General features: G+C 42.2%; 1 protein-coding gene across 4 annotated transcripts in view; it reads left to right on the top strand.

The window, feature by feature from the left end:
• The window catches only part of EML4 (EMAP like 4), a 273784-nt gene that overhangs the window by 136478 nt on the left and 109953 nt on the right, over positions 1 to 27353 (top strand). For all 4 annotated transcript variants that reach the window (XM_050951783.1, XM_050951784.1, XM_050951785.1 and 1 more), the window contains one exon: positions 16784 to 16966. In XM_050951783.1, the coding sequence (XP_050807740.1) occupies positions 16784 to 16966 (183 nt within the window). The remainder of the gene's footprint in view (positions 1 to 16783; positions 16967 to 27353) is intronic.

Genomic DNA, 27353 nt, shown 5'->3' with positions numbered 1-27353 from the left:
GAACAAAGTTCATGTCTAATTGTTAAAAAAAAAAAAACCAAACCTGAATATGACTGCACATAAGAAATCCAAAGCTTGTAAGTTTATATTTGTTACATACTTGTATAAATTTATAACAACATAATGAAACGGGGGTGGGGAAAGAAGTGCGACCCAACTGTTCCCAGGGTCCAACAGGCGGCGAGACGCAGCTCTGGGCTCAGGTTTGGGCTGTGGGACGTGGCCTGCCCCAGTACAGAATCAAGCTCATCCCGGCACCGGGCTCCAACCCTGGGGTAGCCTGCCTGAGTCCAGGGAGCGGGGCTGGCCATGCTCATGGCGGGCAGGCACACGGCGCAGCTGGGACCCAGCACCCTTCCCCACTTACAGGCCTCTCAGGCACTGCAACTCCTGTGGGGCCGGGTCCCTCTTCCTGCCCCTGCCGTCGGGGCTGCTTCTGGGGCTGCTCAGACTGTGCGGACACCAGGTAGTGTTATGGACACGCTAACCCGGAAACACAACCTCCCACCGGAAGTGACGGAGTTTAGGAAAGCATGTGCAAATGCCAGCGGGAGGGGCAGAGAAGAGCGGGCTGGTCCGGACAGGATTTTTAATGGCACGCTGCTGCCTGTTGCGGCCGCTCAGCCCACTGCCGGCCAGGATTCGGCAGCGGGCTGAGCAGGGCCGGCGGCTGGGACCCTGGCAAGCAGCAGCGTGCTGTTAAAAATTGGCTCGCGTGCCATCTTTGGCACACATGCCATAGGTTGCTGACCCCTGCATTAGTGTAACAAAAGTTCTGGAAGCTAATGGAAAGAGGATGAATCATAAAAAGGAATGCAGCTTTTAATACTTGCATCTTCAATAGTACTCAGGGATTCAAAAGAAAAATATAAATATGGAATGTTTAACAATGCAGTGCTTCAGTACAGCCAGGTCAGTTTAGTAAAACTTATCTACTATTGCAACAAATAACCACCTCCGTACACCTCAACGATTGTTTGATAAGAAAAAATAAACATACACTTGCCTCTTTTACCGGCAGTCCTTCATATTTTATATAAAACTAAGCAAACAGTGCATCTGTTGTTAAATGAATATTTTAAAAAGCAGGGGAAAGAGTGGCACTGGGGACAGTGCTGTAATATTTATTGTCAGCATGTCCAGTTTAAATTTCCAGCAGTCAATAAGTGTTTTCCTCTAGTAGTCCTATGTATATGGTTGGGTTGTTCAATTACATGTTTGCTTTGATTTTGAATCCGAGTTCAAAGTTGTATTCCTTACACGATTCATATAGCTGTAAAACCTTTTTCTGTTTTCATGCATGTTAACATTTGAAAGGGTCAACAGAGACACTGGGGTCTGTAGAGTCTGATGCTTCCATATTTTTAAAAGTTGTCTTGTGTCTTTGGTTTTGCCACTGGTAATGGTTTTAATACCAATATATTGCAGCAAACTGCAAGGAAATTTGTTCCATTGAAAGTGATTGCAAAAGGAATTTTGTGAATTATCTTTCTGGAAATATGTTTCTAATAATCCTCTGCCAGTCAGATGATTCACAGTTCTTCAGAACAAAAATGGCAGGTTGTCCAAAAAGTGGCACTGAAGGGAGAACTGAGAAACATGGAGCACCCCCTCCCCCCACCCCAGCCTTCAGATTGTAATGAGAATGGATTGTTTTGGTACCACTTCATTTTGTAGTCTTTAATCATGAGACTGAATCTGGTCCTGGGAACACAGGAAATTTAGGCTGTGTTCCCACATTGAAGGGACTTTCATGTTACTGGGGAAATTGTGTGTGTTGGCAGAGGGGGTGTAAAACTATCTGTGGTTGTGTAGCTTATTGGATAAAGTGCTGGCTTTTCCAGTCTGTGGTTTAAATTTCCATGTGCTGGGTTTTGTATAATTTGTTTTTCTCAAATATTGTTTTTTTTTGAAAATCAAGCTCTTTGTGATCTTTGGGCATATTATGCAGGGATTAGTTGTCATATAGGACTGATATTGGGATTGATATGTGCACTGATATTATCATTATAAGCCCAGTATAGAAAGCTTGATATGTTTTCTTTTACATTTAGGTAGCCAATTCAGATTTGTCTGAAGTAGTCAGTAACTAAGGAAGAGATTTTAATATGTGATTACCCTGCTAAATCTGCTTAGTGGCCTGTGTGAATTGTATTTGGAGGTCTGTCCAGCACCATCACTGGTGCCTCATTAAGTCTTATGGCAAAGAGTCCCAGCACTGACTGGGCAGAGAAACTGAACTCTCTCATCTTCTAGAAGTGGTTTCACCCACTTAGGCAAATTGGAAGTAGCAATGTAAATATCGGTTTAAAAAGTTAACCAGTTAAACAATATAATTTTAATAGTTTATCGTTAACCGAGGTTGCTGTGGCTGGCCTGGTGGACTGGGGACCCTCCAGATGGCTTCCACAGGGTGGCTGAGGCTGGGGTCACTCTGGCCGGCTTGTGTGGGGCATCCGTGGCTGGGGTCGTTCCAGCCAGCTGGTGGGGCTGGGGCCGGGGCTGAGGTCGCTCTTGAGCTGGTCCGTTGCAGCCAGGGCTGGAGTGCCACCGCCCGGCGTGAGACGGCCTAGATTAACAGTTAAGGTTGGTAAACGGTAAGCCTTGTGCTTACCGGTTAACCATTGAACCTTTTACATCCCTAATTAGAAGAGCAGCAGGGAGCATTTTACAGTGCTGTGGCTGTACATGTTATATGGAAAGAGGACTCTAGTCTCTGGGACTTCTTTTTCAGAGGTTTTCTGAGCACTAAATTCATCCCCCTCTAAAAAAATTTTTTTAAGTTAATTTTTTTTGTCTTTACACCATAAAAATGATTTCTCATTGATCAGGTGCACAGGTGACAGCTTCTTTTAAATAAATCCCATGTCATGACATTAGATCTGGAAGGTTTTTGGTATATATCGAGTATTATACTTCGTATCTATATTATGAGTGCTTTGGTAATGTTCCTTGTTATGTCAATAATCATGCACATTGAATATTATATGGTAATGATAGTGGGTAAAGTTGGTGTGACGGAGTATACCAGACCTTCTGAGGCCCCCCCGATGGAGGCCTCATTGCCCTGTCACGCTCCAGCCCAATAAAGGACAGTGGAGAGAGTCCTCTAAGCTGTCTAAAGTGACTGTGTGAGACATAGTCAATCAGGGCTTTAGCAGCCTAGTATAAGAGGAGCTGCAGGGCCAGAGGTAGTTCAGTTCCTTGCTGGAGCTGCAGGAGCCTGGATGGCATGTGGCTGGCTGATGGACCTACAGAACCCCAGACAAGGCAGAGCTGCCAGAAGCCAGGAAGAGTGAAAAGGAGCCCTGAGCTGGTTGCAGGGTCTCCATTAGAACAAAGCTCTGAGGTAAGGGTGAAGACAGCACAGAACCACGGGGAAGTGGCCCAGGGAATTAGAGAAGTCGTGTGACGTAGTTAAAGGGACACAGCAGATGGCTGCGATCAACAGGAACCCTGGGCTGGGGCCTGAAGTAGAGGATGGACCCGGGTCCCCTCCACTCACCCACATTAGCCACTAGGGGGGAAGTGGCCTGGATCTTGAGGCACCTCAGAGGGGGAACTGAACTGTAGTAGCCCAGCTGGAGAGCTATAGTCAAGAAGCCCAAGAGGGCGAAGACATTGTCTCCAGAGCGGGAGCCCTGGGGCACTGCTCTATCCCAGAGCAGAGACAATCAGAGAGAGAGAGAGTGGGCACACACACTTAATCATTTTTATTTGGTATCTGGTTCCAGTACAAAACAGACTTAGTTGATGTCAGTAGTAAAATACAATAATTTGCATTGGCCAGTATTTCACTTAAGTACATAGTGTCTGTATTCATCAAGGAAATAAATGAGCAGACTAAGCTCTGGTCTATAGTATGGGGTTAGGTCGAATTTAGCCACGTTAGGTCAATTTTAATATGAATATGTCCACACAACGAACCCCATTCCGTCGACATAAAGGGCTCTTAAAATCAACTTCTGTACTCCTCCCCAGCGAGGGGAGTAGTGCTAAAATCAACCTTGCTGGGTCGAATTTGGGGTAGTATGGATACAAATCAATGGTATTGGCCTCCAGGAGCTATGCAAGAGTGCTCCATTGTTACAGCTTTGGATAGCACTTTGAACTCTGATGCACTAACCAGGTACACAGGAAAAGCCCCGGGAACTTCTGAATTTCATTTCCTGTTTAATCAGCATGACGAACTCAGCAGCACTTGTCAGCACAGGTGACCATGCAGTCCCCTCAGAACTGTAGAGTGTGGGATGTTTCTATGCTCCTGTCAGAAACAGATGGTTAAGGGTTAATGTCTCTTTTACCTGTAAAGGGTTAAGAAGCTCAGTGAACCTGGCTGACAGCTGACCAGAGGACCAATGAGGGGACAAGATACTTTCAAATCTTGGTGGAAGGAAGTCTTTGTTTGTGCTGTTTGTTTTATTCTTTGTTTGCTCTTGGGGCTAAGAGGAACCAGACGTGCACCCCAGATTTCTCCAATCTTTCTGAAACAGTCTCTCATGTTCAAAATAGTAAGTACTAGGTAGAAAAGGCGGATTAGTCTTATGTTTGTTTTCTTAACTTGTGAATGTGTATTTTGCTGGAAGTATTTTTACCTCTGTAAAATTTCAAGTTTGCTGTAACTTGAATTTCAGGCTGGGGGGGGGGGGGGACGCGGGGGAAGTCCCTCTAGTCTATATGAGCTGAATACCCTGTAAACATTTTCCATCCTAATTTTACAGAGATAATTTTTACTTTTTCTTTCTTTAATTGAAAGCTTTCTTTTTTAAGAACCTGATTGATTTTTTTTTCTTGTTTAAGACCCAAGGGGATTGGGTCTGAACTCACCAGGGATTGGTGGGGGAAAAGAATGGGAGGGGAGGTTAATTCCTCTCTGTTTTAAGATCCAAGGAGTTTGGATCAGTGTAGTCTCTCAGGGTAGCCCAGGGAGGGGAAGGTCTGGGAGGGGGAAGGAGAGGGGATGGTTTATTTCTCCTTGTTTTAAGACCCAAGGGGTTTGGGTCTTGGGTTCACCAGGGAAGGTTTTTGGGGGAACAGAAAGTGTGCCAAACACTGTATTTTGGCTGGTGGCGTCGCCATCAAATCTAAGCTAGGAATTATTAAGCTTAGAAGGGTACATGGAGGTCCCCACTTTTTGGATGCTGAAGTTCAAAGTGAGTAAAATACCTTGACATAACGTAGAGCGGTGGGATTTCTAGGACCAAAAACCAGTAGGATTTTTTTTTTCTCTCCTTTCTAGCTGCTTGAAGGCAGGTTAGAGAGGATTGTTTTTAAGAACCAAAGCCAGTGAGTTTTTTTCTCTCCTTTCTGGCTGTTTGGAAGGCAGCCTGAGGGCAGAGGTGTTAAGTTTTTTTTAACAAGGGTCTTTGTTAAGAGGAGGCTCAAGCTGTGAGCCAGTACACAGCCAGCAAAAGGCATTTACAAGTGAATTGTTTTTTTTTTTCTTTCTAGCTCTCAGGCATAGCTAGTTAGAAAATCTCTGTTAACCAAGCAGTCAGTAAGCTGCAGAGGTAGTGTGGCCAGCACAAGAGGAAAAAAAAATGATCACCAAGGAAGCAGTTAAATAGGAACGGGCAAGACTGGGTGCAGAAGAGCAAGCCAAAGAAGCTGACCACAGGAGAGCTATGGAGAGGAATCAAAAAGAGCTAGAAATGAGAGGAAGTGAAGAAAAAGCCAAAGAGGCTGCCCACAAAAAAGAAGAACAAGCCAAAGAGGCTGCTCACAGGAGAGAGAGAGAGATGAAACAAAAAGAGCTGGAACTCCAAAGGGAGGCCTACCAGCAGGCCATGGAATTAGCAAAGGCTAAGCAGAATGACACAGCCAACCCTAACAACCCTTCTCCAGGTACTTTTCCCCATCCCAGGAAATTTCCCACCTACAAGGCAGCTGATGACACTGAGGCCTTCTTAGAAAATTTTGAAAGGACCTGCCATGAGTACAACATCTCTGCAGACCAGTACATGATAGAGCTGAGGCCACAGCTCAGTGGACCCTTAGCAGACGTGGCGGCTGAAATGCCTAAGGAACACATGAACGATTATGAACTTTTTCAAACCAAGGCCAGAATCAGAATGGGGCTAACACCTGAGCATGCCCATCAGCAGTTCAGAGCCCTAAGGTGGAAACCAGATGTGTCATTTACCCGACACGCCTACCAGATTGGAAAGAATTGGGATGCCTGGATATCAGGAGCAAATGTTAAATCTCTGCCAGAGCTGTCCCTCCTAATGCAAATGGAGCAGTTCTTAGAGGGTGTTCCTGAGGAAATAGAGAGGTACATCCTAGATGGGAAGCCCAAAACTGTAACCGAGGCAGGGGAGATTGGAGCCAGATGAGTGGAAGTGGCAGAAAAGAAAAAAGCTACTAGCAAGGGGAGCGAATATCACAGGGGGCAACAGACAATAAACCCTATCACCGAAGGCAACCCAAGAACCCATCTACATCCCAAGGAAAGCCCCAGACTCCCTATTGTCCCACCTCACCAGTCTACAGGAACCCACCTTGGCCCAGTGACCAGTCAGCTGGGCACTGTTTTAAATGTAATGAACTGGGACATATAAAGGCCAACTGCCCCAAGAACCCCAACCAAGTGCAGTTCATTACACCACCATCACACCAAAGATCCCCAGGCCTCAAATACCCTCGGAGTGAAGGGAAACCTTGAGAGTGGGCGGAAAGAAGGCTATCGCGTGGAGAGACACAGGGGCACAAGTGTCAGCTATCCACCAATCCTTAGTGGACCTCAAGTTCATCAACCCAGAGGCCCAAGTGACAATTTACCCATTCATGTCAAAATCTGTAGACTTGCCTACAGCTAAACTGCCTGTCCAGTACAAGGGCTTGTCAGGAATATGGACTTTTGCAGTCTATGACAATTATCCCATCCCCATGCTACTGGGGGAAGACTTGGCCAACCAAGTGAAACGGCGGGAATGGTTACACGCAGCCAAGCCAGGCAAGCTTCCAGACCCATCCCTGTTCCTGAGCCGTTCACAAGGGCCCTGTCTGTTACCAGAGACCCAGACAGAGGTGGTGGACTGGATCCCCTACTAACGATGGCAACAGCCACAGTGCATCCAGTCCCAGAACCGGAACTGGAAAAGCAACCAGCACCAGAACCGTTGCCAGCACTGACGCCAGCGCTTGCAAACCCATCTTCAACCCCAATGCCAGAGGGCGCCAGTGGGCCTGAACTAGCAGAAGCAGCAAACAACCCTACCCAAGAGGCTCAGCCAGAGCCTGAAATATCGCATAGTGCACCAGCGGAGAGCGGTTCACCATTGACGAAAACAACCCCGTCACCGACATCGCTTCAAGAGGGACCAAGCCCAAGTCCACATTCTAAGGAAGAACTGGTGTCTCCAGCTTCAAGGGAACAGTTCCAGAGTGAGCAGGAAGCAGATGACAGCCTTCAGAAAGCTTGGGCGGTGGCACGGAGCACCCCACCACCTCTCAGCTCTTCTAACTGATCCCGGTTTGTTATATAACAAGAACTTTTATACAAGGAAACTCTTTCTGGTGGACACCAGGAAGACTGGCATCCTCAAAAACAGTTTGTAGTTCCAACTAAGTACCGGGGAAAGCTCTTAAGCTTAGCCCATGATCATCCCAGTGGCCATGCTGAGGTGAACAGAACCAAAGACCGGTTGGGGAAGTCCTTCCACTGGGAGGGAATGGGCAAGGACGTTGCTAATTATGTCCGGTCTTGTGAGGTGTGCCAAAGAGTGGGGAAGCCCCAAGACCAGGTCAAGACCCCTCTCCAGCCACTCCCCATAATTGAGGTCCCATTTCAGCAAGTAGCTGTGGATATTCTGGGTCCTTTCCCAAAAAAGACCCTCAGAGGAAAGCAGTACATACTGACTTTCGTGGACTTTGCTACCCGATGGCCGGAAGCAGTAGCTCTAAGCAGCAGCAGGGCTAAAACTGTGTGCCAAGCCTTAACAGACATTTTTGCCAGGGTAGTTTGGCCCTCTGACATCCTTACAGATTCAGGAACTAATTTCCTGGCAGGGACCATGAAAGATCTGTGGGAAGCTCATGGGGTGAATCACTTGGTTGCCATCCCTTACCACCATCAAACTAATGGCCTGGTGGAAAGGTTTAATGGAACTTTGGAGGCCATGATACGTAAATTCGTAAATGAACACTCCAATGATTGGGACCTAGTGTTGCAGCAGTTGCTTTTTCCTTACAGATCTGTACCACATCCCAGTTTGGGGTTTTCACCGTTTGAACTTGTGTATGGCCATGAGGTTAAGGGGCCATTACAGTTGGTGAAGCAGAAATGGGAGGGGTTTACGCCTTCTCCAGGAACTAATATTTTAGACTTTGTAAGCAACCTGCAATGCACCCTCCGACACTCTTTAGCCCTTGCTAAAGAAAACCTAAAGGATGCTCAGAAAGCGCAAAAGGCCTGGTATGATAAACATACCAGAGAGCGTTCCTTCAAAGTAGGAGACCAGGTTATGGTCTTGAAGGCGCAACAGGCCCATAAGATGGAAGCGTCATGGGAAGGACCATTCACGGTCCAAGAGCGCCTGGGAGCTGTTAACTGTCTCATAGCATTTCCCACCTCCTCCCTAAAGCCTAATGTGTACAATGTTAATTTTCTCAAGCCCTTTTATTCCAGAAACTTAGAGGTTTGTCAGTTTAAAGCCCAGGGAGATGACGCTGAGAGGCCTAAAGGTGTCTACTACAAAGGAAAGAGTAACGGTGGCGTGGAAGAGGTGACCCTCTCCACAACCTTGGAATATCTGCAGTGGCAACAGAGCAAGAAGCTGTGCACTAGCTTTGCTCCATTGTTCTTAGCCACCTCAGGACGGACTGAACAGGCATACCACTTCATTGACACAGGTAATGCTCACCCAATTAGAACCCCACCCTACCGGGTGTCTCCTCATGCCCAAGCTGCTATAGAACGGAAGATCCAGAACATGCTACAGATGGGTATAATCCGCTCCTCTACCAGCGCATGGGCATCTCCAGTGGTTCTGGTACCCAAACCAGATGGGGAAATAGGCTCTTGCATGGACTTCCGTAAGCTAAATGCTGTAACTTGTCCCGACAATTATCGAATGCCACGCACCGATGAGCTATTGGAAAAATTGGGATGTGCCCTGTTCATATCTACAATAGACTTAACCAAGAGGTACTGGCAAGTACCACTGGATGAACCCGCCAAAGAAAGGTCAGCCTTCATCACCCATGCAGGAGTGTATAAATTGAATGTACTTCCTTTCGGGCTGCGAAATGCACCCGCCACCTTCCAAAGACTTGTAAATGGTCTCCTAGCAGGATTGGGAGAATATGCAGTTGCCTACCTCGATGATGTGCCCATTTTTTCTGGTTCATGGGCAGAACACCTGGAAAAAGTCTTTGAGCGCATCAGGCAGGCAGGACTAACTGTTAAGGCTAAAAAGTGTCAAGTAGGCCAAACCAGAGTGACTTACCTTGGACACCAGGTGGGTCAAGGAACATAAACCCCCTACAGGCCAAGGTGGACGCTATCCAAAAGTGGCCTGTCCCAAAGTCAAAGAAACAGGTCCAGTCCTTCTTAGGTTTGGCCGGGTATTACAGGCCATTTGTACCACACTACAGCCAAACCGCTGCCCCACTAACAGACCTGACCAAAAAGACCCAATCAAATGCAGTTAAGTGGACTGATCAGTGTCAGAAGGCCTTTACCCAGCTTAAGGCGACCCTCATGTCTGACCCTTTGCTAAGGGCCCCAGACTTTACAAACCATTCCTAGTAACCACAGATGCATCTGAGTGTGGTGTGGGAGCAGTTTTAATGCAGGAAGGACCGGATCAAAACTTCCATCCTGTCGTGTTTCTCAGCAAGAAACTGTCTGAGAGGGAAAGCCACTCGTCAATCAGTGAAAAAGAATGCTACGCCATTCGTATGCCCTGGAAAAGCTACACCCATACGTTTGGGGACGGCGGTTCCAGCTACACACTGACCATGCTGCGCTAAAGTGGCTTCATACGACCAAGGAAAACAACGAAAAACTTCTTGGATGGAGTTTAGCACTCCAAGATTTTGATTTTGAAATTCAACACATTTCAGGAGCTTCTAACAAAGTAGCTGATGCACTCTCCCGTGAAAGTTTCCCACAATCAACTGGTTAAAAATTGTCCTTAAAATGTGGAAAATCTTGTAGTTTTACATAACTAGTATTATATGTAAAGGTGCATGTGTTTATTAATCTGTTTATTCTAAAGTTCTAGGAAGAAATCACCACCAGTGTGGTTCCACACTGTCTGAGATATGGGGTGTGTGTCGTAAACAGATAGTTAAGGGTTAATGTCTCTTTTACCTGTAACGGGTTAAGAAGTTCACCTAGCCTAGCTGACCACCTGACCAGAGGACCAATGCGGGGACAAGATACTTTCAAATCTTGGTGGAGGGAAGTCTTTGTTTGTGCTGTTTGTTTTGTTCTTTGTTTGCTCTTGGGGCTAAGAGGAACCAGACGTGTACCCCAGATTTCTCCAATCTTTCTGAAACAGTCTCTCATGTTCAAAATAGTAAGTACTAGGTAGAAAAGGCGGATTAGTCTTATGTTTGTTTTCTTAACTTGTGAATGTGTATTTTGCTGGAAATATTTTTACCTCTGTTTGCTGTAACTTGAATTTCAGGCTGGGAGGGGGCGCGGGGGAAGTCCCTCTAGTCTATATGAGCTGAATACCCTGTAAACATTTTCCATCCTAATTTTACAGAGATAATTTTTACTTTTTCTTTCTTTAATTAAAATCTTTCTTTTTTAAGAACCTGATTGATTTTTTTTTCTTGTTTAAGACCCAAGGGGATTAGGTCTGAACTCACCAGGGATTGGTGGGGGAAAGAATGGGGGGGAGGTTAATTCCTCTCTGTTTTAAGATCCAAGGAGTTTGGATCAGTGTAGTCTCTCAGGGTAGCCCAGGGAGGGGAAAGTCTGGGAGGGGGAAAGGAGAGGGGATGGTTTATTTCTCCTTGTTTTAAGACCCAAGGGGTTTGGGTCTTGGGTTCACCAGAGAAGGTTTTTGGGGGAACAGAAAGTGCGCCAAACACTATATTTTGGCTGGTGGCGTCGCCATCAAATCTAAGCTAGGAATTATTAAGCTTAGAAGGGTACATGGAGGTCCCCACTTTTCGGCTGCTAAAGTTCAAAGTGGGAATAATACCTTGACAGCTCCCACCTATCATCTCCATCCCTGAGGTTGTCACAGATTAGAAGGTGAGAAAAATGCACTCGCAAGACATGTTTTCCTAGCTCATGCAGTCCACCGATGCTGATAGGGCACAGCTTAATGCATGGAGGCATTCAGTGGCAGAGGCTAGGAAAGAATTAAGTGAGTGCGAAGAGTGGAGGCAGGACATGATGCTGAGGCTAATGGGGGAGCAAACGGACATGATGAAGCGTCTGTTGGGGGAGCAAACGGACATACTGAAGGATCGGTTGGAGATGCAGGAAATCCAACAAGAGCACAGACCCCCGCTGCATCCACTGTATAACTGCCTACCCTCCTTCCCATGTTGCCATTCGGTGCTCTAAGAGGAAGATACCATATCTGTCCAGGCGCCCCTGATTGACCTCACTGAGGTCTGCCAGGAGCACCCGGGAGACATACAATGGCTATCAGTCCTACTGCACCGTCTACTGCGAAGGCAAGGAGCTGCTGCTGTGTAGGAGTGTAGTCCTGTTTGAAGAGGGCTATGTTAATATGAACTGGGAACCTTTTAGTTCATCCCACAGCATCCACACAGAGGAGTTACAGCCCAGCACTTTGGTGTGAACCACTATTCATATGCCCATAGTCTGAATTATAGGCTAGTGTAGGTAAGTCCTAAGTAATGGGGCCTTGTTTGGTAATTACTATTGAACTTCACACAGTAAGCATGGTAATGTCTGGCTTTTAAAACTGTGATGGAACGTAACTAAAAGACGGCTGCTTGTTTCTTTTTACAAATGTTTTATAGTAATCTGTAGTGTATCTATAGTGCCTGGGGATTTACTCTTTGTAAGACTTTTAGCTGCTATTTATATTTTTTATTTCCATATGAAGCACTTCAGTTTGGGCTAATCGATTTGGTGGTGTATTATGTGATAGCTGTAGTATTTTGGTTTTGATTGCTACTACCATAAGATGAACTTTAAAGATCCTTATAGTTATTTTGATATACTTTCAGTATATCTTTAATTTTAATTACAATTAATGTCTTCCTTGTCTTAAGACAACATAGCTGGATTATGGTTGCAGTTTTCGTTGTGAAATTGACAACAATGTTTCCATATTTTATTTGAATGCTCATAATATCTTTATTTAGCAAAAGTATAATTGGGTTGTACTTTTTGGAATTCCAGGAAGTCCAGTCACTTCCTCATGAGTTATAACATTTCTAAGTTTTTATTAGTTCAGAGATAACATGCACTCCTTATTTTGAGCAAAATTTTAAAATACATCTTTTTATGTTTTGTCACTTGTTTGACATGGGGGATTTAAAAGCATTTGTTCATTCTTTGTGCACTAAGGAACTTAGGTTTCTTTTCTGACTTGAGTAAGATATAATGGTGCACAATCTGTTTGTGTTATGCTTCTTAACATAGCTTTCTGCAAAAATCAGAAATTTATTCTTATATCCACTCAAAGTGCATGGAAATAAAATGTGTAATCTTGCACTGGTGGCATTACCTTTTTCCTCCATATGTTGTAACAATTCATTCATTCATTCATTCTCTCTCTCTCTCTCTCTCTTTTAAGTTATCTCTTTTGGGCATGAAGACTTTTAGTCTCTTAGGCCTGGTCTACACTACGCGTTTACACCGATTTTAGTAGCCTTAAACCGATTTAACCCTGCACCCATCCACACAACGAGGCCCTTTATATCGATATAAAGGGTTCTTAAAACTGGTTTCTGTACTCCTCCCCAACGAGAGGAGTAGCGCTAAAATCGATATTACCATATCGGATTAGGGCTAGTGTGGCCGCAAATCGACGGTATTGGCCTCTGGGCGGTATCCCACTGTGCACCACTGTGACCGCTCTGGACAGCAATCTGAACTCGGATTCAGTGGCCAGGCAGACAGGAAAGCCCCGCGAAATTTTGAATTTCATTTCCTGTTTGCCCAGCTTGGAGCTCTGACCAGCACAGGTGGCCATGCAGTCCCAAATCCAAAAAGAGCTCCACCATGGACTGTACGGGAGCTACTGGATCTGATTGCTGTATGGAGAGACAAATCTGTTCTATCAGAGCTCCTTTACAGAAGATGAAATGCCAAAGCATTTGAAAAAAATCTCCAGGCTATGATACAGAGTCCACAGCACAATGCTGTGTGACAAGCGTAACGGAAAGCCAAAGAATCAAATGGATGCTTATGGAGGAAGGGAGAGGGTACTGAGGACTCCAGCTATCCCACAGTCCCCAGCAGTCTACGAAAAATATTTGCATTCTTGGCTGAGCTCCCAATGCCTGTAGGGTCAAACAGATTGTCCGGGGTGTTTCGGGGTATATCTCGTCAATTTACTGCTCTCCTCCCCCATGAAAGAAAAGGGAAAAAAATCGTTTCTTGACTTTTTTCAATGTCACCGTATATCTACTGAACAGCAGCGTCCTCTCCCCTCCCTTCGCTGGTGGCAGACAGTACAGTGCAGAAGTACTGGTAGTCGTCATTATCATCATCCCATGAGTGCTTCTGGCTGGCCTCAGGTGGGTAAAAATAGGAATGACTCCCGGTTATTCCCGGCAGATGGTACAGAACAGCTGGTAACCATCCTCATCATAGCAACGGGGGGCTGAGCTACATGAGCCCCCCTCCCGCTTTCATGTCTAAAGAAAAGTTTCTGTACTGCCAGGAGTATCATAGTAGCAGGATGCTGGGCTCCTCTCCCCCCCACCGTTTAATGTCCTGCCTGGACTATCATAGCAGCTGGAGGCTGCCTCCTCCTCATTTTATCTCACTAAAAAATCAGTGTTTCTTATTCCTGCATTCTTTATTACTTCATCACACAAAAGGGGGGACACTGCAACGGTAGCCCAGGAGGGTTGGGGGAGGAGGGAAGCAACGGGTGGGGTTGTTGCAGGGGCACCCCGTAGAATGGCATGCAGATCATCATTTCTGCGGGATCTAACACGGATCGGCTGTGCTCTCTGATACACTGGTTCTCTAGTACACTTGCCCCATATTCTAGGCAGGACTGACTCTATTTTTAGATACAACGTTTTGTCTTTGCGTCCCCGTCCGACCTCAGTGAAGGTCAGCCAGGAGCACCCATGTCAGCAGCAGATGGTACAGAACAACTGATAACCATCATCTCATCACCAATTTACAATGGCACAGCAGATGGTACAGAACGACTGGTAACCGTCTCTGCTACCTTGCAGAGGCAAATGAATGCTGCAGTACCGCCCCTGTCAGCGGCATCCAGTACACATACGGTGACAGTGACAAAAGGCAAAACGGGCTTCATGGTTGCCATGCTATGGCATCTGCCAGGGCAATCCAGGGAAAAAGGGAACGAAATGATTGTCTGCCGTTGCTTTCACGAAGGAAGGAATGAGTGACGACATTTACCCAGAATCACCCGCGACACTATTTTTGCACCATCATGCATTGGGATCTCAACCCAGAATTCCAATGTGCGGGGGAGACTGCGGGAACTGTGGGATAGCTACGGGATAGCTACCCGCAGTGCAACTCTCCAGAAATCGACGCTAGCCTCGGTACATGGACCTACACCACCGAATTATTGTGCTTTGTGTGGCCGCATGAACTCGACTTTATACAATCTGTTTTATAAAACCGATTTATGTAAAATCGGAATAATCCTGTAGTGTAGACATACCCTTACTGGCAGGTGATCTTGCAGAATGCTTATATAGCGGTTGAAGTAGCCCACAGATGCCAATGACATAAGAAATATGGCTATTCACTTTTTTCTGTATTCTTAGGCATACATACACGTTTGCCAGAATTAAAGATGTTTTTATTTAGACTCTTTCAGCTGCTATCCACATTACTGAACTGATTACATATCTCTTACAATGCAGCCTTCTTTTGATTGGTATACACATATCATTATTAGCATATAGTTTTCCTCCCATTAACTCAGGACTACAAAATACATATTACATACACTTCTCCAAATCCCCTTGTAATTTATCTTCCTTTTAGATTTAAGTGAGTTTCCAACCCAAAAAACAATCTTAATTTTTCTTTTTCAAAATACATCTGGCTGGCAAAAATTGATAATCAAGCCTTCATATGCTGCAAGTAAACATTTTACACCAATATCTCTTTGGATATTCTTGCCGCTGTTTCTGCCATTGTATGTACTTTTCACTTGTAACTTCTCTTGTTTGAATAAATCCTATGGTGATTTCTTTGTGTCTCATAAAATATCAGTATTAAGAATTACAATAAAATTGAATTTGGTCCTACTTCAATAAGTAGTCCCAAATGTTAATGTTTTATCAGTTTTAACAGCTTAGGGCCTGATGCTGCAAATCTTTACCACCTTCGTTGTTTTTAATTCATTGGGACTAGTCAAGGTAGGAAGTGCTTTGTCATCCGTTCTTGCAGTCACGTACTTACATTGAGCTTGAGGACTACTCAGGTGTATAAGTGTTTGCAGGATCAGGGCCTATGTTGGATAATAAGGGGTTTCGGGATTAGGCCTTTAAAAAAAATTATAATTTAAATTGTTTCCCTGAATTGAATTTCATGAAACTAGTGGGTCCAAAATTTAAAATGTGCATAACATTTCACAAATAATAATTTGCATGTTTCCTTTTACATATAATTTGGTGGTATGAATGTGCTTCATATATGTCATCCATCCAGTATTAAATAAGCAAAGTTTATGAATCCCTGTGATTTTACGCTTGTATTTTGTTTAGAGTATTAAGAAACCCAAACTCACTAAGGATACCTTTAGGAATACCTTTTGTTGGGTGACATATATTTTTTACAACCCATTTGTAGTGCACATACTCTGATTTATGCTAAAAATAAAAACCTGTGATTTGTTATTTTGGCTTGGCAGAAATAATGCAATGAGCTGTCAAAGGCAAAGAATATGCAGAAGCTGTAATTCCCATTTTACTATTGAAGAATAGATTTGGCTGGATTATGCCTTCAATACTAATCTATTTTTGAGTGGCCAAACAGATTTTTGGAGCCCTTCACAGCATATTTACTTTCTGTTCTCATCACTTCGGGCCAAATGTTATAAAGTAGTATATTTTTTTGGATCATGCAGTGTGGTGATGTGAAAAAAAAAACAGTAAAAAAAAAAAAGTAACAAGTTAAAACATCTGACCTAGAATATTTTTGAATTGGAGTTGTCACTTCATTAAATTTGGTCTTGGTGAGTTATGTATTTTTCAATTGATTTTTAATTATGTCATACTTTAAAACGAAGGCTGCTTAGACTATTTCTTTAAAAGTTGCAGTAGAATACACTTCAAAATGTTTGAACATACTTTATTTTGTATCAAATTTGAAAATACAGCCTTGTCCTGTTTAGCATATATCTTGTTCCCATTACAGTACAAGTTCAGTTTCCAAACATCCTGTGTAGGCACCAGTGTTTAAGGGCTTTAATCTTCTCCTTATGTTGGTTATGCTTATGATCCCATACTTAACCATTATCATCTTTATCCAACCATCTTCAGTATCTCCCAAATATTTTTGATAAACAAGATTGCACTATAAGTTTTGTAACTCTTCTCTTTTTAGTAGTTTTTAGTTTTGAAAAAACATTAAAATTCCCTCCTCCTTTCCCCCCCCCCCATTCCCAACTAGATGATAGCATCTCTGCTGCAAGCACATCTGATGTCCAGGACCGTCTTTCAGCTCTCGAACTGAGAGTGCAGCAACAAGAAGATGAAATCACTGTGCTAAAAGCAGCATTGGCTGATGTTTTGAGACGTCTTGCTATCTCTGAAGACCACGTGGCCTCTGTGAGAAAGTCAGCGCCAAGTAAAGGTAATGATGCATATTGTAGATTGGAGTGAATTTGACAGATTCTAGCTTTTCATATTGGAATGTTAACACTTGGAGTTTTGTCATTGGGTTTGCTATCTTAAGCATGAAAGCAGCTGCCAATAAACTGACTTTCAGTTATTTTTCACCAACGTCTTTTTTGATAGGATAAAAATCTGAAAACTGAGATTGTCTTTTTGCCCTTTGCAGTAGAACATCAGAGTTAAGAACACTTTGAGCGTGGAGGTTGTTCATAACTGTGAAATGTTTGTGACTCTGAACAAAACATTATGGTTGTTCTTTCAAAAGTTTACAACTGAACGTTGACTTAATACAGCTTTGAAATGTTACTGTGTAGAAGAAAAATGCTGCTTTCCCTTTATTTTTTTTAGTAGTTTACATTTAACACAGTACTGTGCTGTATTTGCTTTTTTATTGTATATTTCTTTGTTTGTTTGTTTGTTTTGTCTCTGTTGCTGCCTGATTGTGTACTTCTGGTTCCAAATAAAGTGTGTAGTTGACTGGTTAGTTCGTAACTCTGTTGTTCATAACTCCGAGGTTGCACTATACTTATATTTATACGAGATCTTCTGTGAACTCCACCTTACTCCTTGTAAAAAGACCACTTTCTACTTAGATATTAGTATACTTTACATCAGGATTGTTTAACCTGCATCCTGAGGTCTGGATGCAGACTGGTGAATCTCTAATCAGACAGCCAGATTCTTCCTGTTAACAGCAAGTTGAGAACAAAGATGGTCAACTGAAGACTCTTAACTGGAGGTTACCTAAAAAAATAAATTTCACTTTGTTTATCTATCAAGGAAAAGGCAAGATGAAGGAAATATTATAGAGAGATCTACTTTAAAAAAAAAATAAAATGTGTATATTTACACAGAAATTTTTCACCACCCTTGTGCTCCTTGCAAATTGCCATGTGACCCCTACTGACAAATGTTTGGGCTTCCATTCATTAACATTTTTACATCTACTGTCTTCATGTACTATGTATACATGTTATATTAAAAAATTGGGATAAAAGAAGATAGACATATTTTGTGCTAATTTGCACAATATGTAAGAACTAAAACTACATAAAAAAGTTAGCAGAGATGATTCAAATCATTTTAAGGATCTTCCAATTCTCAGAATTAGAAGAGTGGGTATAATCGTGTGTATTCCCATCAAACTATCTACCCCAATTATTTGCCTTTAACTGAATTATACATCCTTAATTCTCTACTGTTACTCTAGTTTTGAAATCAGTGGTGTCACATCAATAAATTGGAGTAATGTAGTGGTGAATCAGGGCATGTGTATGTTTATATACATATGTTTTATATGTTCAAAATATGAAAGCTGAAAAATACTGAAATTTTGTAATGGTTTTAGATGTAGAACAGCATAGAGATCTAATTATTATAATTGTTGTTTTTTTTTGTCATGTCCCCATGCCAGATGGAAGGAAGTGTTGACACTTAACTGGCATTGACTCTGAATCCTTCTATTCTGTCTTATTTGCTAAATGGTAGACAGTCGTTATCTGTGATTATAAATTCAGCTTTTTTTTATCTGACATTTATCATGCCTCATCAGGATTCAAACTTCCTTGTCTAACATTTTGAATAAACAGAGTACTAGCAAGTATTTGAGATAAGTACAATAAGTCTATGTTGCAAGGTACTAATTTTTGCAGAAAAGTGATGCTTTCAAGTGAAAAATCATGGACAGAATGTACATACTTAGGGCCACAGTTTTCATACTTAGATGGTTAAAGTGCGTAGATTCTGTTTAGGCACTTACATAAGTGGTTTTATTTTGGCGGTGCTAGGTATCCATGGCCTCCGCTGAAATCAGAGGAAGCTGTAGGTGCCCAGCATCTCTGAAAGTCAGAGGTGAAATTCTGTGCCCATTGACGTCAATGGCAAAATTCCCCTTAATTTCAGTGGGATCAGGATTTCATCGCAGGTCACTTAAGAAAAAAAGGAAATAGGCTTCCATTTAAATGTGTGGTTTTTAACATGCAACCTTTTGGTCCTAAAACACCTGACCCAGTCCTTTTCCCATACAGAGCACCTCGTATTGTCTAGATCACAGAAATGATTGTATCTGATTTTTAGAAATGTGAGGTATATTATCTTAACTACTTACAGAAGATATGTGTCTGTACAGAGAGACACTCTATGTACTGAAAAATATATCTCAATAGCACTGGAAAGAAAAATGCAATCTTCCATACCTCAAACAATTCCTAAAACTGTCCGTATCTGTCTGACTCTTTGCCCTCGTCCAGACTAACCCGCGGCATCGGCGGGTTAAAATCGATTGCTCGGGGATCGATATATCGCGTCTAGTCTGGACGCGGTGTATCGATCCCCGAGCGCGCTTACATCGATTCCGGAACTCCATCAATCCGAACGGAGTTCCGGAATCGACGCGGAGAGCCGCGGACATCGATGGCGCCCCGTCCAGACTGGTGAGTATCTCGATTTTAGAAATTCGACTTCAGCTACGTTATTCCCGTAGCTGAAGTTGCGTATCTAAAATCGATTTTAATTCCTAGTCTGGACGTGGCCTTTGCATAGTACCATTAAAAAAAAAAAAAAGTACAGCAAAAAGTGTGTGTTAAAGAGCATTTCACTCATTGATTTGAATGTTTTACTAAAGTAAGGGAACAAATACAAAAACAGTATTCAAATGCTAAACTTAAAAGTTTTCAGATACACACTCTTGCTCTGAGTCATGCTCCTCTTTGGTTGTATATCAGTAAATTAGAGGCCAAATGTCCAAACTAGTGAGCACCTACAAATTTCACTGTAGTCAGTGTCTGAAGTGGCTTCTCTTTACTCCTGAAAATCAGACTTATAAATGGACTTTTGTGCCTAGATTTGAACATTTTAAGCAATAGTGTTTTTTAATCAGAGTTGTTTAAATGTCTTCATATAGCTCCATTCCTCTGGTATTTAGTTTTAACAATGATTTTTACTATTGCTGATCTAAATTTCAGTCATTTTATAGGGAAAGAGAATACACCATAAAAGTTTTTAACTTTGCTACTATATATCTGCATAAGTGCATATTATATAACATTTAATTATATAGTAGCATTGAAGTATTATACTACTGTTCATTGTATTATTGTTTCTTATTTTTATGTAGTAGTGTCCACAGTGTACTTGGAACTGTCCATAAATATACTGAGTCACTATCCCTGCCCCAAAGAGCTCACAGTCTCTATTCGGAATCTTAAGTCATAAGTAATTTTTGCCACAGAATGGCAGTTTTTAATGACACAAACTTTCCTCCAATCCTGTAGATCCCCAAAGAAAGACATAATTGGGGAAAGCTGAGTAACACGAAGAGGGAAACTGAAAGGAAATAAAAGAACATAAGCGCTGGATCCCACTTTCAAGATCTTCAGTGCCTATAGATACACTACTTGAAAACACATTCATTTGATTAGATGTTGGATTCAGATTTTTTTTTTTATGTTCAGACACATTTAACACTTAAATCCAAAGTCATTTGGAAGGTTTCTGTTTTATGCAAATACTTTGAATACTATGCTTTCAGAATTCAAGTCAAATGAGTGCTAAAAAGGGGTCTGAGTGTGCTTGTATACGGATGAACAGCTGATTTTCTCCCTTTTATAGATAGGCAGATAAATTTTGGCACTCCCATTGTTCCCTTTGGAATGGTCTCACTTTCAGTCTCCATTCTGTCTACCAAGACAGCAGATGGACTTTTTTCCTGGTGAAATGTCTGGGAATATTTTACTCAGTAACTGTGAATTTCGCACAGTTTAGGGTGCCCATAACTCCAGATCTACTGTTTCTTCCCTAATTTAGCCATATACTAAGGTCTTCAGTAGGATGTAGGGCCATGAAATGACTTTGAATTTTAGTGTTAAATGTATCTGAACATAAATGGGCTGGGTGAATTTCTAATTCTTAGATAACACATTCCTATGGAATGTCTAATTCTAACTTGTGCCTTAGGAGGTTGTTTACACCTGTTCATTCACAGTTACAGAAATAGTGAAAGAAAGGTTGAGATATTATTTAAAAATTGTGTTTAACTATGTATACACAGTATACAATATCTAACATTAATGAATTATAAATAATTGCTGCTATTTTTATTTTATAGGGGAAATGGCCCCTTTGTGTTGAAACAGCTAACAGAGACACAAGAAAAAGGCATTGCAACTGTTGATGACTGGATATTTTTATCATGATACCTGAGATTACAGGACATTATAGAGTGTCAGAAAGAAGATGTTTAGTGACATATTGCCACCGGTATTTTAGACTTCAGGAATAGCTTTGGTCCAGCATTAGTTTAGCCGTAAAAGTTAGTATTTGGAATAAACATTCCAGAATATGATTGTACGTTTGTAAAATATTAGTGATTTATATTTTAAATATTTCTTTCAGTACAACAGTTGACTTATTTTCCTGTTGTGTAATAAAATTAAACAAGTAAGGCCAATCTTCCCCAAATCCTCCAAAAATTTACTTTATAAAAGTCACTCAGTATCTGATCTGCTTTTGCACTGGACAATCTTTCTTACTTGCTGCTGAGATATATCTTCCAAAACCTCTACTAATTTCCCTTAAGTAGCTCAGCAGTTGCCTTCAAAGAGGTACTTTTCACAGTGTAAAAATGAGTGTTGTGGACTGACTAAATCAGGTTGAAAGGGGCAAACATAAATGACACTTTTTGGTATTCACCCCCACCCCCCATTCAAGCAGATGATATCCAAGCTCGTTGGGACAGAGGACCGCTAGGGTTTCTGGCAAACTGCTTCAGGATCCTTCAGTATGGTTTGTTCATGCTGGATATGTCTTTGGACTGAACTGATTTTGTTTTACCTTTCTTATCCCTTTCTTTCTTCTTGTCTAGCATCTGAATCAGCAAAAGCTAGGACCTTTACTAATAGCCTGGAATTTGTGATATTTTTCTTGTCTGTACTTTTCATCATATGCGTATTATTATAGTGTTTCAGTGGAAACCTTCCCAGTAAGTGAATAGATTTCTACATACATAGAATAGGGGTATCCGTAAGTGAGTTAATTCGGTAGGGACTGTTTCATCTGTCTAGTGCTCTCCAAGAACAGTGAGATCCTCAAGGTGCGTGGTGGGAGGTGTCACTTGAGATGTGAGCTATTTGGTGTTCATTTTTTATGTCTGCAGTTCTTCCTATCTTATGATTGAATTAAGCTAGAGGGCAAGTTTTTAATAGTCATCCTAGGAAAGTGTAAGGATCAGGGACCAACGTGTGAGAGAAGTATCTCCATTTGGAGAATACAAGGATATCAGCACTTGTCTGTTAGTGGGCAACTCACAAAGCAGAAGGAAGATATTTCTGCCTCTGTATCTTCCACCAAACGACGTGGATGCACCGTAAGTCCAAACACTGGCATCTGATAGATTATGCCATTGTCAGAAGACGAGACATCCGAGACATACTGATCACCAGAGTGATGTGAGGCACAGAGTGCTGGACAGACCACAGATTAGTCAGGGCGTCTCTCCAACTTTACATTGCTCCCTCTCGGCACAAACGCCCTAAGCATGTGTGACCTGCTTTCAACGTAGCCAAACTGAAGGATGCTCAATGTTTCAACAACTTCCAGAAGAGTCTTGATGACAAACTGACATCCCACGGACAACTGATCGGTACTGCAACCGAAAAGTGGGACCAGTTCAAGCAGGTGGCGACTGACACAGCAATAACATCTCTTGGACCAAAGAAAAGAACACATCAGGATTCGTTTGATGAGAACCAAGAAGAAATATGCTCAGCTCTGGAAGTAAAGAGAAAAGCCTTTATTGAATGGCAGAATGACCCCTCCTCAGTCTCCAAACGGGACCATTTCAAGTACCTTCAGAGCAAAACACAGAAAGACCTTCGTCAGATACAAGACAACTGGTGGGAGAGCAAAGCCAAAGAAATTGAGCACTATGCTGAGACCCACAACTCAAAAATGTTCTTCAGTGCTATTAAGACTGTCTATGGACCTTCTAAACTAAGGACCACCCCACTGCTCTCAACAGACAACACAACGCTGATTAAAGATAAAGAAGGAATCAACGAAAGATGACAAGAACATTTTAGCAATCGTCTCAACAGATCATCAACTGTGAATAATAACGTCCTCAATGAAATTGCACAACAACCTGCTCTGACAGATCTTGACTATCCACCCACTATAGATGAGATTAAGAAAGCTGTTAGCCAGATGAGTTCAGGAAAAGCTCCTGGAAAAGATGGGATACCAGCAGAGGTATACAAAGCAGCAGGTCCAGAAGCACTAGCAGCGTTTCACAGCGTGATCATCAGCATCTGGGAGGATGAAAACATACCACAGGACCTCTGCAATGCTACTATTGTCTCTCTTTTCAAGAACAAAGGCAGCAAAGCAGAATGTGGAAATTATAGAGGCATATCCCTCCTCTCCGTTGGAGGGAAAATCATCGCCCGCATCATCTTGAACTGCCTAATAGCCAGTATTTCTGAGGCAAATCTACCTGAAAGTCAATGTGGTTTTCGACCTGGCTGGAGCACGGTCAACATGGTGTTTGCTGTCAGACAAATACAAGAGAAGTGCATTGAACAGAACGTGCACCAGTATGCTGTCTTCATAGATCTGACAAAGGCATTTGATACCTTCAACAGGGAAGCCCTTTGGACTATTCTAACACGACTTGGCTGTCCAAGAAAATTTGTCCAGATTATATGCCTTTTTCATGACAGCATGACAGGTGAAGAATTATCTGTTGGAGCCACATCTACCCCCTTCAACATCACCAATGGCATGAAACAAGGATGTGTTCTCACTCCTGTCTTTTTTAACCTGTTCTTTGCATGCGTCCTTAACCATGCAATGAAAGATCTGGATCAAGGTATATATTTGAAATACTGGCACGATGGTTCACTTTTTGACCTCCGTCGCCTGAATGCAAAGACTAAGACTAACTCCTTCTTGAGGCACTCTTTGCCGACGACTGTGCTCTCATGGCTCACATTGAAAATGATCTTCAGCACATTGTCAACAAGTTTGCCGAGGCCTCGCAACTCTTCGGACTAACTATCAGCCTCAGAAAGACAGAAGTTTTCCATCAACCTGTACCTGGATCAAATGCTTCTGTCCCGAGTATCTCCATTGATGTCAGTCAGCTTAAAGTAGTGGACAACTTTAAATACCTGAGTAGTGTCATATCCAGTGATGGATCACTGAATAATGATATCAACGCACGACTATCCAAAGCAATCCAGGCACTTGGCTATCTGCGTGTCAAAGTTTTAAACCACCACAACATCCAGATGTCAACAAAACTGCTTGTGTACAGAGCTGCTGTTCTTTCATCTCTTTTGTACGGGTGTGAAACATGGACACTATATAGACATCACGTCAAGCAGCTTGAAGCATTCCACATGTGTTGCCTCCGCAACATCATGAAGATCCACTGGCAAGACAAAGTGCCTGATCTTGAGGTCCTCGAGAGAGAGCCCAGATGACAAGCATCGAAATGATGATCATGAAGTCACAGCTACGTTGGACCGGTCATGTCAACCGCATGGATGCCAACAGAATCCCCCACCAGCTTCTCTACGGTGAGCTCTCCCAGGGTATCCGACATATAGGTTGTCCACGAAAACGTTACAAGGACACCATCAAAGCCAATCTGCAGTATAGCAGTATCAAACCCAGGGAACTTGAGGATGCTGCCAGCGACAGAACACAGTGACGTGCAACAGTCAGAAATACCTGCATCGCCTTTGAGGAAGACCGCTGCCAGCCTTTACAAGAGGCACGTGAACGACGTCACAGAGCACCAGCAGCGCACAACCCACTGACTGCGAACTTCCCATGCACCATCTACAGCCAAATGTGCACCTCTAGAATTGGCTTGTATAGCCATCGGAGAGCACACCATGAGACCAACAATAGATGATTTGCTCAGATTTGTCATCATCGGATCGATGGACTACCAAGATCTTCCACCAAGAAGCTCTCATAGATACAGGAAATCCTTTCAAAATGAAAATGGAAGAAGGTTGTTATAAAGCCTCTCTGTCTCTACACGAACTATGCACAAGTATGCAAAGCGACAGGAAAGGCTAATAAATCCAATTATTATTCTACTTCAGAGAAGAATTAGTGGTGCTGTCCTAGCCTCTGCCCATATACAGGCATTCCCTGTAGGTTAACACAGATGCTCCCTTCTGAGATAATCTTAATGCTTATGTTTTAAAGTAGTTTGTTTGTAGCTGGTAAACTGGCCATCTACTTTTTTATGATTATGTATTTAGATGATACTATTCCCTGTTCAGTAATCTTAGGGGGCTTTTTTGATAGGCAGCTTCAATAGTTCTGTAAGTGCCATCTCTTTTGTGAGAAGTTCTTTCCTTTTGACAGCCTTGAAGTGTTGGTGCCATATGCCTCTTTACTTGATTACAGCAGTTGACGCTTATAGTATGTGCCAAAAAAAGAATACCTGAACACTGGAGGAAAGGGAAAGCATGGTCCAGAGTAGAGTATGGTACTTGTGGCTGCCAGCAAAACAGATTGTATCGCAATTGGTGCCTGGGATGCTCTTGGGGTGTCAAAATGTATGTAACATGAGACTGCAGCTTGTAGACACTGTGTGTGAAGACAAGTCCATGACACACAATGGTACTGGTAAAGCAGCTCAGGGTAATCATACTAATAAAGGCCAAGATGCGTGTGCTTCCTGTTCCAAGAAGTTGCTATCCAGCTGAAAGTATATATTATTTTTTTCTCCTATCATGCCCTTTTTTTGACTAGAGGCAAAAATGAGATTTTGCACACTTTGAATCTCCAGATGGAGCATAATGCAAAAAATAGGAGAATCCAAGAACAGAAATTTATAGCAATCTGCTCCTACAAGCTCAGTTAGTAGGTTGCCACAGAGAGGGGCTGATTGTCAGAACATGGAAATGTCTTACGTGAGAGTACAACTCAGCACTGGAAACGACATTTTACACTTTGCACAGAGGTGTCTAGGACAAGCCAGTGGCACTTTGTGTGACAATGCAGGTTTTTTCTTTAATGGATTTGCGGTGATAGAAATCTGAAGAGTTCCTGCTTGTTTTGTTTTGGTATACAATAGTGTGTACATACCCCAAATACACAGCAAACTTAAATCAAAATCCTATTTCATTGCAATAATTTGAACAGAAAATTTAAGATTTTTTTTTTACCTGATCTCAACTCTTGTTTCATTTCAATAATATTAAAATGAAAAGTAGGCTGGCCAAAAATGTTGATTTTTTTTTTTTAAATTTAAAAATGCTGATTTTAAGAGCGAATAGTAAACTGTGCGGGGGAAAAAAACCTTGATATCTTTGCACTTGAATTTTTAGTCATGCTTAGCACATGCTAATTAACACAATTGTAGATTCTAGTGTAGACACTTCAGGACATGATTTACAATTGCTGGATTAATAGATGTTGAAACACAACTACAAATTCAAGACCTACTCTGATGGTTGGAAGTTGCTGTTAGCCATGAATTTCCGTAGAAAGGAGTGTATGAGTAGGGACATGATTTAAGCAATCCTAGAGTTGTATCTGCCTTATCAAGGCCAGCAACTGCAAGCTTACATGTATATCACTTTACTCATGGGAGTAGTCGGGTTGAAGCCTGTGGGCTGTATGCTCATGTTACGTACATTTTCACACCCTTGAAATCTTAATGTCTTTCCCATGCACCCGTTATTGTGCCATGTGCTCTTTTTATGTTAAGCTTCTTTCTTTTCTATTACTTCCTTTTTCCTGTTTTTGTTCTTATCTCTCGTCTCTTCTTTCAATTTTCCATCTCCTTTAACCCCTCTTTGCTTTCTTACTCTACTCATACTTGTCATTATTTTGGACTCTCTTCTTTCCCACCTTCCCTTTACTTTACATTCTTTTGAAGACTAATGGGAACTAATAAACATTTAACCAGCTTCCTTCTGAAGAGCTTTTTTTTACATTTCATGTGAATATCAGTTATATAATTATTAGATATATGCAGTAGCAGCTGTATTTATCAGGAAAAGTAATTTAGGCTAATAGAGAAGGTGTGTTACCTCTGTGTGTGTGGTTTTAAGTGAATAAAGCAGTGTGCCGTTGTCTCAGAATGTAAGTATCTTTCAAGTAGTCTTAAAGTCATCAATTTATTCCAATTCACACACGTGAGTGAAGGTCATAATGAACAAATTAGAACCATTTTGCGGGAGGCCTGCTATTCTAAAATCCTGAGACATACTGTTGGAACTAAAAGCTATCGTTTTATCACAAGACACCTTTTCAAAAGTTGCTACTGTCATGTAAATGTCAGTTTTGCCTGCATTTCACCGCAATTTAGCTAATAAAAT

This window comes from Gopherus flavomarginatus, chromosome 4 (assembly GCF_025201925.1).
Source record: "Gopherus flavomarginatus isolate rGopFla2 chromosome 4, rGopFla2.mat.asm, whole genome shotgun sequence".
NCBI lineage: Eukaryota > Metazoa > Chordata > Testudines > Testudinidae > Gopherus > Gopherus flavomarginatus.
This window is presented reverse-complemented; position numbering and strand designations above follow the sequence as displayed.